A 12,222-nucleotide genomic window follows, 5' to 3' on the forward strand; every position below is an offset into this window, starting at 1 on the left:
CACCTATGATAAACATCAGTATTGATGAGCGCTTTGAGCTTTCTTAATAAAAAAAAGAGATGATATCGTCATCCTCTCAGCCGACAAGGGCAATGCCACAGTCATCATGGACAAAACCACATAAAATAACAAAATTCAGGCCCTACTTAATGATGGTAGTTATACTAAAATTAAAAGAGATCCCACGAACAGCCTCGCTACGAAAACCAACAACATCATCACCGATTCGACATTTTTAATCGAACCAACCAAGCGGGTTTCCTTAAAACCCTCTGATGCTCGAACACCAAGATTGTATGGCTTACCAAAGATCCATAAACAGGGTACACCCCTTCGTCCTATCATCTCCGCCATTGACTTACCCACCTACAAACTGGCCCGATTTCTGTCTGAGACCTTACAACCATTTACTGGTAAGACCACTTCAGCTGTACTTATCGTTAATTAAGGACATCTCACTATCTCCAGGTGGTTTGCTCGTAGGTAAAGTCACGTAAAATAAAAATAATGAAATGCATAAATAATAAAATAATACATGCAAATAAAAAAATTACCACGACGTTTCGACCACTTTTATTGCGATCGAAACGTCGTGTTTATTCTATTTATTCTACGTGACTTTACCAAAAGAACCAAAGTTCCTGTGCCTGACACCATTGCAGTCATTGAAGATTTGGTCAAACAAGTGTAGTACGAGCATAAATGGGGTTGTTGCTGGACTCTGGCCCAATCACACGGCCCAGGGTATTGGGGGGCGGAGCCTGGTCTGCAGGGCAGTATGGGAAGGCCGGATCTGACAATCCGGAAGGGGAGGAGTCAGGGTCAGGTGGGAAAGAAGATATAAGTGGAAGCCCGGAAGAGATCGTGGTCAGTTGTTGGAGTGAAGAAGCGGGACCACGTTGGGTGGCCGCCGCGCCATCAGCCACTTGGCTGAAGGGGCTTCGGCACACCGTCGGCCAGCGGTGTGCGGAGCGGGGAGGAGTGGAGCGACTGACGGGAGAGCGTGTGCGAGGCGCACGTGAGGAGGAGCTGACGGAAGAGCGTGCACGGCACGCGAGAGGAGCGTGCGCGGCACGCGATAGGAGACGCTGGTCGGAGCTAACGGAGGAGCATGCGTGGCACGCGAGAGGAGCATGCGCGGCACGTGATAGGAGACGCTGGTCCCTTGTCAGGACCAGCGGGGTGTGAGGAAGAGTGGAGGAGCTGAGGAGGAAGCGCGTGCGGGGCGCGCGCGAGACGACGCTGGTCCGTGGAGGAGAATAGCGGGGAACGGAGAAAGAACTTGAATTAAAGACCAACGGAGACCAGCAGTGCCTGACGGAGTCTTTTATTACACTGGAGTCAGAAGTGGACTTTTTCAAGGCAAAATAACTTCGAGGAAGATGGCCGAGAACTTGAAAAAGCGTAACCCACTTGTTACATCTTCTGACGACGAAGAGACAGCCACCGGCACACGTCCTCCAGCGACCACGTGGCAGGACGCCGCCATCTTGAACATCGCGGTGGAGAGGCGGCCGTGCGCTGGCATTTCGGAGGCGCCACGTGGTGTGCATCCTGCTGCTAAGCAGCTGTTTTGTGGGAAGGAGCCGCAAGGAGAGGACGCCGACGCTGCTTCACCACCTTCAACGAGAGAGGCCGTAGCCACGGGGGAAGCCGCCGTTGCTGCTGCTGCCTGGGCGGGAGCAGCCCTGTCCTGGCTCGTGTGCGAGACACCAGAGCAGTCAAGGGAGGACGCCGCGCTCACCGTCCGAGTTCTTCGAGGCATCTCAAGTCACCACCCTGCCGTCCTCTGCTCGCTGCAGCCCCGAGCGAGTCGTGACGATATGCGCACGGCCCTAGCACACACCTCACCCATCTTGCGTGTGCCGGGGTGCGATTGGTTGTTATGGCTTGAGATTGCGGAGCGCAGTTCGGGCTGTGTGTGTGTGTTGAGGATGGACGCGCTGTCTGCTTGTGGTTGCTCTGTGTCAAATAGTGTTTATGCGTTGCGGCATGGGGATGTTATCTCGATGGCGAAGTTAATTTTTAATTCGGTTGCGTCGAGTCGCCATTAACATCCCGTGGGTTGCCGTGTGCGACGTGTTTATTTTTATGATTTTTTTTTGCTGCAAGGTACGACAGGGTTAACGGTGTGTTGTCTGCCTGCAGTTCTGCTTGCGATTGTGTATAATGTGGGACCTGTGTGGAACTTTGCTGCTTGTAATCGCGATATCCTGACTGCACGTACTGTATAGACTGTCTTTCTGTACGGATACGGAGTGCGGTGCATTGTTCTGACCATTGGGTTCGGGATTGTTATTAGTTGTGCGTACCTGTTCGGAAATTTGTCAATTCGTTGGGGGACCCTACATTTTGGTTGTATGGGTGTTCGTGCACACGAGATTGCATGTGCGTTCATAGGAAATTGCGAGTGTTGAGGGATGAGGGCGTTGTTGGTGGCTCTGCCGTCAAGGGTGATGGGGCCGTAAATTGCCGCCAAGTGGCGTCGCTCTTTCCGTTGATTGCGTGCGACCAGGGGTTGTATTGCGAGTTGGTGTGTATGAGCAATGTGTCTTGGTCAACTATGGGTTAAAAATTTCCCCGATACGACTGCTGTGAGCAGCGGCGATGCGTTGTATCGTTGGGGGTTGTTTAAACGTGACAGGGGATGTGTGTTGTGACCCCCAGCAAGGGGCAGCTGGGGTGCACGCACGAGAAAAACTGCCGAATTGGTCGCACGTTGGGCCGCCATTTTGGCTAGCGTGGGAAATCGCGGGGATGCGCTCGGCGCATGGGGCCGCCATTTTGAGCACGCGAGGGCGTGCGTACCGCTGCCATTTTGAGCGCAGGAAACCTCGGTCGGGGCGCTTCGCGTGTGCCGCCGCCATTATAAGGATACACGTCGAGCCGTGGGGATGCGGTTATGGATCTCATCCCTTGACTCTTGTGTGCGTGCATTGCGTGTTGTGCGCAATGCTGGCGTGTTGGCGCCCATCGGGGTAACAGCAGCATAGTGGCCCGTGTCTGACTAAGGGGGAGGAGTACGTGAGATGTCTGTGCTGGTCCTCAAGGGAGGACTGCTGATGGGCAAGAGCAGGAAAATTTTTGTTGTCACGTGTAAATAATATTTTTTTGCTAAAATGTAGATACTGGGGCATCCATCGCGTCGATTTTTGTGTATTTATTGGGTTTCTCTTCACGCCGGGCGGATTACGTTCATCTCCACTACCCTGGGGCCGGGTGGCTTTCGTGTACGACATGCGGATGTGCGTTCGTGGTGCTATGCCTCAGGGGGTTGGGTTCTCCTTCTCGTCACAGATCTTCGGTGCCTGCCACGCTGGGTGTCACCGGTTGTGCTAACCAGATGTGGACTTGAAGGGGGAGTGGAGCGCCTGTTCGTCACTCCTACTCTACCAGTTGTTCTCTGAAGTTAGACTTGAGCCAGGCGGATGGACCAGCAACACGGACACGCTCTAAGACACCGCATTCCTGATTTATGCGAGTCTGCCGTTCTTGCGTGTCGGTTACCGTTGTTGTGCATTGCCTTCCATTCCTTAATTCTTTCTTGCTTGTTGCACCGAGGACGGGCCGGTGTTCCGTACCGGATCCTAATCCCTTCCCTTTCGTTAATTGTGTTGTCATTGTACTCTCCGTTGTGTCTGGTGATTCCTGATTGTGATGCTGTCGCTCGCATTATTTTATCCTATTGCAGCCGGGACGGCTGGCTTTTTCATCAGGGGGGGGGGTCATGTATTGCGAGCGTAAATGGGGTTGTTTGCGGGCTCTGGCCCAATCACACGGCCCGGGGTATTGGGGGGTGGAGCCTGGTTTGCAGGGCAGTATGGGAAGGCCGGATCTGACGATCCGGAAGGGGAGGAGTCAGGGTCACGTGGGAAAGAAGATATAAGTGGGAGCCCGGAAGAGATCGGGGTCAGTTGTTGGAGTGAAGAAGCGGGACCACGTTGGGTGGCCGCCGCGCCATCAGCCACGTGGCTGATGGGGCTTCGGCACACTGTCGGCCAGTGGTGTGCGGAGCGGGGAGGAGTGGAGCGACTGACGGGAGAGCGCGTGCGGGCGCGTGCTAGGAGGAGCTGACGGAAGAGCGTGCGCGGCATGCGAGAGGAGCGTGCGCGGCACGCGAGAAGAGACACTGGTCGGAGCTAACGGAGGAGCGTGCGCGGCACGCGAGAGGAGACGCTGGTCCCTTGTCAGGACCAGCGGGGTGTGAGGAAGAGTGGAGGAGCTGAGGAGGAAGCGCGTGCGGGGCGCGCGCGAGACGACGCTGGTCCGCGGAGGAGACCAGTGGGGTACGGAGAAAGAACTTGAGACCAGCAGTGCCTGACGGAGTCTTTTATTACACAAGGACTGAATGCTGATGTACCATTCATGGTGGAACACTGCCTCACCACACTTACTTCACCTGGAATGGAACTTTCTCCAAACAAGTTGAAGGTACCCCAATGGGTTCTCCCTGATCTCCAGGTGTAGCTAATATTTTCATGGAAAACTATGAGCCAGATGCCATCCAGGCATCCACACCAGGCTCTCAAGATGAATGGATATTCAGACTACACAATCCGTAAAGCTATCACCCCAACCGTTGGGAAATAACCATCTGAGGACCCGTTCATAACCATCAAGTTGCCATACATAGTAGGGGTCACTAAAAATATTTCCAAAATCATGAGCAAACACAAGATGCAGGTTCGATTTAACACAGTACATAAAATTCGTGATCTGATCCCATCTGTGAAGGGTGTGATCCCATGCAATACCCCAGCATCTACAAACTAAGTTGTGTCTGTGGTAGGAGTTACATTGGGGAAACTAAGCGACATGTCTCGGACTGTGTTCGTGAACATAAGGCAGATCTGAAACACGGTCGGACCAATACCTCAGCTGTGGCTGATCATTGTTTTAATGCGGTCGGCTCACACAAAATTGATTTCACCTTGATAAAGGTACTTTGCAAGCCCACTGGCTATCAACAAAGATTTGTAAGCGAGGTTTTGTCGCTCAGCTCTGGGCCAATCAGACGGCCCGGCGTATTGGGAGTGGGGCCCAGTAATGTGGGCATATGGGAAGGTCCATCGACCACCTCCGGTCCAGAAGATCAGGGGCGGAGCGTAAGGGCGGAACCGGGGGGGGGGGGCGCTAAGTGAACGGCGTAATCTGGAAGGTTCGGAAAGGGCGTGGTGTAAGTTGGAGACAGGATGACGTGTGAGGGGCAGTTGGCGTAGTCACGGAGTGGGACCACATTGGGTCGTGGGAGGTCTTCTGCACCATCAGCCATGTGGCTGGAGACGACTCCAAGCAATCCGTCAGCCAACGGTGTGCGGGAGCAGGGAGGAGGGCGATTGATGGGAAGGGCGCGCGGGGCGCGCAAGAGGAACAGCCGGTCCACTATCGGGACCAGCAGAGTGTGAGCGGCATAACAAGGAATAAAAGAGGGACGGAGACCAAGCTGTGTGTTGTCAGCATCATTTATTACACATATATATAGACACAGACACAATTTCAACCGAGAATATGGGTACAAACTGATCAATCATTGAAAGAACGTTACCAACCAGTTTAAGTCGTAATTGGCTTTGATGTTCCCATCCCACCAATTTCCGATGTTAGTTGTTCTTTACGCCCATTTCAAACTTGCGCGTTCACATGTTTCAGACCAACACAGCCACTTCGCGCGCCAACTACCCCTCGGTTGCGTGCTTTACGATTTCTATTAACATGCTAATCTCTCATAAACATGCTAATTCTTAATTTAGGAGCTTTCGTGACTGCAGGAATTATTCTTTGGTTCTTTTCTGTTAAGTCACGTCTAAAAATAAAATAATAAATTAAAATAACATATTACGACGTTTCGATTGCAACACAAGCAATCATCATCAGGTATAAAAGAAATGGCAACAAAAATCTAACTAGAAAACTATAGACAGACATACAAGCAGACAGACATCACAACGGCACACAGAGAGAGGACACAAATCGGCACAAAGAGAGGGGTCGTTTCTGTGACGGTCCCTTAAATATAGAGAGGGGGGGCGGGGACGGAGAGAGGGAGGGGGCAGAGAGAATTAGCATATCAATGAGTGTACGGCAACGTACTGCTGTTGCAAGTAAGATGACAATGTGGAACGGGCACGCAAAATTGAAAACGGGCACGCAAAATTGAAAATTAGGAGACAGGCACACGAAAATTAAATAACCTAGCAAAATATCGAAATGTGATGTAATACAACACAGAGAGTCGGTTAACACACAATTAACGCATAGCCTGGTTGATTACGTGTTTCAAAATTTGCTAAGTTAGAATTTTAAGTGTGAAAATTCCAAAGAGAGGACACAGGTAGAGAGAACAAATAGCCAGAAAGAAAAAGGATAAGCTTAAAACTTCCCCGTAGAAGTGGTTCAATCTTAATTTAGGAGCTTTCGTGACTGCAGGAATTATTCTTTGGTTCTTTTCGGTTAAGTCACGTCTAAAAATAAAATAATAAATTAAAATAACATATTACGACGTTTCGATTGCAACACAAGCAATCATCATCAGGTATAAAAGAAATAGCAACAAAAATCTAACTAGAAAACTATAGACAGACATACAAGCAGACAGACATCACAACGGCACACAGAGAGAGGACACAAATCGGCACAAAGAGAGGGGTCGTTTCTGTGACGGTCCCTTAAATATAGAGAGGGGGGGGGGGGCGGGGACGGAGAGAGGGAGGGGGCAGAGAGAATTAGCATATCAATGAGTGTACGGCAACGTACTGCTGTTGCAAGTAAGATGACAATGTGGAACGGGCACGCAAAATTGAAAACGGGCACGCAAAATAGAAAATTAGGAGACAGGCACACGAAAATTAAATAACCTAGCAAAATATCGAAATGTGATGTAATACAACACAGAGAGTCGGTTAACACACAATTAACGCATAGCCTGGTTGATTACGTGTTTCAAAATTTGCTAAGTTAGAATTTTAAGTGTGAAAATTCCAAAGAGAGGACACAGGTAGAGAGAACAAATAGCCAGAAAGAAAAAGGATAAGCTTAAAACTTCCCCGTAGAAGTGGTTCAATCTTAATTTTGGAGCTTTCGTGACTGCAGGAATTATTCTTTGGTTCTTTTCGGTTAAGTCACGTCTAAAAATAAAATAATAAATTAAAATAACATATTACGACGTTTCGATTGCAACACAAGCAATCATCATCAGGTATAAAAGAAATAGCAACAAAAATCTAACTAGAAAACTATAGACAGACATACAAGCAGACAGACATCACAACGGCACACAGAGAGAGGACACAAATCGGCACAAAGAGAGGGGTCGTTTCTGTGACGGTCCCTTAAATATAGAGAGGGGGGGGGGCGGGGACGGAGAGAGGGAGGGGGCAGAGAGAATTAGCATATCAATGAGTGTACGGCAACGTACTGCTGTTGCAAGTAAGATGACAATGTGGAACGGGCACGCAAAATTAAAAACGGGCACGCAAAATTGAGAATTAGGAGACAGGCACACGAAAATTAAATAACCTAGCAAAATATCGAAATGTGATGTAATACAACACAGAGAGTCGGTTAACACACAATTAACGCATAGCCTGGCTGATTACGTGTTTCAACATGCTAATTGTCACATGGCAGCCACCGTCAGGTTGGCTGCCTTAACATTAACATTGGTTGCTGACATTTGGGCTATGCCCATTTCAAACCGTTATACTGTCAATAGTTTGCCTTTCGAAGACGACCGCTTGTGTTGCATATGCTGACGGTCGCCGAATGGTGGGATAGACTTCGTCGATTCAGCCTCTAAGCCAATCGGGTGACAGGGAGTATCTGGGCTAGAGTTCAAGGGCAGAGCCGGAGGGTGCTAGTGGGGTACCATCTAGAAGATTCGTAAGGGGGCGTGGCTAGTAGTGGGGCTTGGTGACGCAGGAGGGGGTGATAAGGGGAAGCTGGAAGGGACTCTGGGTCAGTGTGGGAAGTCTGGAAGTGGGACCACGTCTCGCGCCTCCGGGACGCCATCGGCCACGTGGCGGTCCGGAGACGGTCTCCCTGCGCGCCGTCTGCCAGCGGTGCGTGGGAGCGGGAGCGGGAGAGTGAGCGAGTGCGGAGGATACCAACTCACGCCGCGCAACGCGTAGCGATGGAGATAGTGTGGAATAACGCGGAGCTGTCTAGCGGCGATAAATAAATAAATAAGCAAATAAATAAATAAATACGACAGTCTATTGTCGTCGAAGTTTTTATTACACCTATCTACGTGACTTTACCGAAAGTGTTCTGCCTCACGGCAGGTGTCTTGCCTCACGGCAGATGTGGGGCGTATGTACACAGGAATTTCCTGTTTTTGATGCTAAGTTTGGTCACGTGACCAGGAAGTTGCGATTTAAGATTCCCGCTCAACCACGCGGGCGTCGGCCATTACACACATAATTCAAGATGGCGGCACACATCGCGTCCCAGTGAAGCCAGCCGCAATTGTCCATTGTGGGACTTTAAGAAGCATTGTCTGTAAGTTCGTTTATGTTCTTATAATATTGGCAATGCTGTTATGTTAGAATGACCGGTATAGTGATGTAAATGCCTTTATAATGCTGTTAAAATGTTACGATAACTACGAGGCCTAGTTAACGAAGCCTGCAACTTTCCTTATTGTGAATGTTACTTGTAATTTCATAAGTCGAGTCAAACTTGTACCCAAGAAACTTTATTGCGATCTGGAGAGCAAGGATGACAAAATGTCTCATTCATAGTGCAGGGGCTGCTCGATGTGGAGTGACGTCACGAGCGTTCAGACATTCCTGGGTGATTATAGTAGGTAGAATAGGTTTTTGAGTTAGATCGCGTAGATGTTGTTAAGCCCGCAACCACCCAACAGACTAGTATGGGTTGTCACGTAAACAGAACATGCCAATTCGTTACTAGTACAGCACACCGGTGTGTTGGAGAGCCAAGCCGCAACATTTACAATCAAAGTACGACGTTTCGCCAGTAATTAGCAATAGCTTCATCAGGCGATAGCCCGATTTGTGGAGAAGTCCACCTGTTTCGGTCCTGAACGGCATAGACGTGGGGACCACTTGGCTATCCATCACACCGGTGTGCTGTACTAGTGACGAAATCGCAGGTTGTATTTAGACAACCCTTAAAAGTTGGCCGTATCGGGTTTAACGACAGGTCTATATTTACGAGATCCAAACGAAAACCTCTTATAGTCGGCTTCCGTACCGCAGCGTGAAAAACCTCGACACGACCGCTACTCAGCACGATGGCACGCACTCCCTGCGCGAGGCAGACTCATTACATCTCGCAGAGGATCGCGCCTTTAAAGCATTTTTTTACGTGGCAAGTGCGAGTTTTTGCGTTGAGTCAATACCAATTTGTTTAACATTTCAACGAAGCTGGTTAGTAAGTAGAGGATCGCCTGTAGAGTGGGCCTCTATACATTGCTAGGAGTCATGAATAGCTCCAGGTGTCTATACGGGGGGTAAGTTTGCGACGAATTTCAGTCGGCTCTTGCTGGGGTTCATTAGTCACGTTGCGCAATGGACGTCCCCCACACGTGGAGGCTCTGCACCGACTGATGCAGCCAGCAGTGCTCGCGCTCAGGCCGTTACACGCGCAGTGTCTGGTCAAGAGCCACAGCGGTATCGCCAATTGCCTCCCCCCACAAGTCAAACGGGAAGATTCCACCCATGCTCCTAGAGCACGTGCGTCAATCGTCCACCTTCGCATGAGCAACGTCCATGAACCCCATGGTGTGAAGGCCACCAAGCTCCTCGAACCCAAGGATACTGTGGCATCATGAGACAAAGGACCTCATTGAAAAAGCCTCCAATCCCTCAGTGGATAAAACAGCTCATGGCTTGGCAACCGCTTTGCGGTTCACAAAATAACCTTTCACGTTGGAGGGCGGTGCAACTCACGCAAGTTAAACCACGAATCGGGACGCAGCATCAAGTCAAGATCATCTTTATTGAGCAATTGGGACAAAGGAGCGGGATTAGGGATGCCCAGATCGTCAGAATTAACGACCGGCTAAAGCGGCTCCAAAAGGGATATTTGGCCCCACGTGCGACCCGGAGGAGGAGCCTCCAACAGCCTCCGGCGTCAGAAAAGCTGCAATGGCGTTACTTGGGCTCCTCCGTGGCCGGCTCCAGCGTCTTGGGCTCCTCCGTGGCCGGCTCCAGCGTCTTGGGCTCCTCCGTGGCCGGCTCCAGCGTCTTGGGCTCCTCCGTGGCCGGCTCCAGCGTCTTGGGCTCCTCCGTGGCCGGCTCCAGCGTCTTGGGCTCCTCCGTGGCCGGCTCCAGCGTCTTGGGCTCCTCCGTGGCCGGCTCCAGCGTCTTGGGCTCCTCCGTGGCCGGCTCCAGCGTCTTGGGCTCCTCCGTGGCCGGCTCCAGCGTCTTGGGCTCCTCCGTGGCCGGCTCCAGCGTCTTGGGCTCCTCCGTGGCCGGCTCCAGCGTCTTGGGCTCCTCCGTGGCCGGCTCCAGCGTCTTGGGCTCCTCCGTGGCCGGCTCCAGCGTCTTGGGCTCCTCCGTGGCCGGCTCCAGCGTCTTGGGCTCCTCCGTGGCCGGCTCCAGCGTCTTGGGCTCCTCCGTGGCCGGCTCCAGCGTCTTGGGCTCCTCCGTGGCCGGCTCCAGCGTCTTGGGCTCCTCCGTGGCCGGCTCCAGCGTCTTGGGCTCCTCCGTGGCCGGCTCCAGCGTCTTGGGCTCCTCCGTGGCCGGCTCCAGCGTCTTGGGCTCCTCCGTGGCCGGCTCCAGCGTCTTGGGCTCCTCCGTGGTTGGCGCCGCGGATGTCGCAGTTTCGTCTCCAGTTAGCAAGTCGGCCGCTTCGCTTTGAACGTGGTGCCGGACCTGGCATAGCGTCAGGGGACAGGACGCGGGTCATCAGGAGTCAAGACGCAGCTTCCCACAACACTGCCATTCCCTACTAATTTAGCTGCACTCACCCGTGGCATGTCAGATGCACATTTCGGCCAGTCCTGGCAGAGAGATTCGCTTACACTCATAACAAGATTGTAGTTTTTAACAGACCAAGGCGACCGGCAGATGCACCACAGAATTCCACCGAACTTTCCGAATCGTTTGTCACACGATGCGTTACTCACAGCCAGGTTCAGTTCAGAGATCTCCCCGGACTGGGCCGCCTGCCGCCACGCTCCTGGGTCACCACGAATCGTCGCGGCGTCCACGCAGCCCCTCGTGGTCCCTGGGATCGGGGTGGGAATGGGCGATGGTAAATCAAAGCCCATGGATTCGCGAACTAGTACGATCGCATTCGTTGTTGGTAGGAGAAATGGCACAAAAATGCACGCAAGTAGCCACTGTAGAACAATGGTAATGGAGTCGGCATCGGGGACGGTTGGTGGTGAACAATAAAAGGGGAGGAAGTAAAATAACCAAATTGGGTCTCTAAAACCATCGTAGCTTCGAGCCCCCTTCGATCCAAATCGATCCCTGGGTGCCTGGCAGCAGCGCGAGTACTCACAGCCTCCCAGCGCCATCAGCACCGCGCCCACCAGCATGAGACTCGCCGATGACTGCATCTTTTCGTAGTGTTGCTAGCGATGAGGCTGGAAAAAGCGAATCTGTGTCCCTCACACCTCCTCGCCACATCTCTGCTTTATACCCAGCGAGGTGCGGGCTTTTGGGGGGGTGATGATTGGAGCCACGTGCCCAATAAACTCGCGGCCAATGAGCGCGAGGAGTGAATGGCGCATTGGGGCGCGCGACCATCCCGGTGCGTGCGTCGTGGTGCTTAATGGCGCGACCAACGAGTCGAGCGCCTCAATGAGTGGCGCGGCAGGCACTTGCTCAGGTGGGGCTCATTCACTCGGCAACGCTGATGGATCAGAAACCATCCCCACCTACACCACCCCCCTACCCATGCCCACCTCCACCAACCACCCATCTCCACCTCCGCCCCACCTCCCCCACCCCCTCCAGAGAGGAAGCGGCGAAGTGACTTCTCGATGGGAATCTCGCATTGGTGGGTGGGGGGGACGGCGTGTGTTGGTGTCGTCATAATCATCATCGGATATTGATCAATCCACTGCTGGTGGAACGTCTCCCAGCCTCGTCGCCTCTCACGATGCATGCAGCTCGCGCCTTACACGGGAGCTGATCTCATTGGACCCTCTGTTTGCTTCTATATCTCAACAGCGTTACGGAGATCGCGTGACGTGAGGGTTCTGCCTTTGTAGTGAGGGTTGTAAGTTGACGCTGAGGAGGGGGGAGG

The 12,222-nt window shown here is 52.2% G+C and overlaps 1 protein-coding gene across 1 annotated transcript; it reads right to left on the minus strand.

The window, feature by feature from the left end:
* Nucleotides 1–7,954: 7,954 nt before the first annotated feature.
* On the minus strand, nucleotides 7,955–11,631 carry LOC144727507 (uncharacterized). Its single transcript, XM_078606382.1, has 4 exons — nucleotides 11,473–11,631; nucleotides 11,093–11,193; nucleotides 10,576–10,838; nucleotides 7,955–8,048 (listed from the first exon to the last, which is right to left on the minus strand). The coding sequence occupies exons 1-4, from the start codon at nucleotides 11,528–11,530 to the stop codon at nucleotides 7,955–7,957; spliced, it is 516 nt and encodes a 171-aa protein (XP_078462508.1). The 5' UTR covers nucleotides 11,531–11,631.
* Between the last annotated feature and the right edge of the window lie 591 nt (nucleotides 11,632–12,222).

The sequence above is a fragment of the Lampetra planeri genome, chromosome 25 (genome assembly GCF_965212315.1).
Source record: "Lampetra planeri chromosome 25, kcLamPlan1.2.h2, whole genome shotgun sequence".
Classification (NCBI taxonomy): Eukaryota; Metazoa; Chordata; class Hyperoartia; order Petromyzontiformes; family Petromyzontidae; genus Lampetra; species Lampetra planeri.

What these genes read in the sequence shown, in the direction of transcription:
- LOC144727507 (XM_078606382.1), bottom strand. Translation starts at nt 11,530, where the DNA reads ATGCAGTCATCGGCGAGTCTCATGCTGGTGGGCGCGGTGCTGATGGCG. An exon ending in GCTGATGGCGCTGGGAGGCT is followed by an intron (nt 11,194 to 11,472) that starts GTGAGTACTCGC and finishes CCCCGATCCCAG; the next exon opens with GGACCACGAGGGGCTGCGTG. An exon ending in CTGGAGCCGGCCACGGAGGA is followed by an intron (nt 8,049 to 10,575) that starts GCCCAAGACGCT and finishes CACCGCTGGCAG; the next exon opens with ACGGCGCGCAGGGAGACCGT.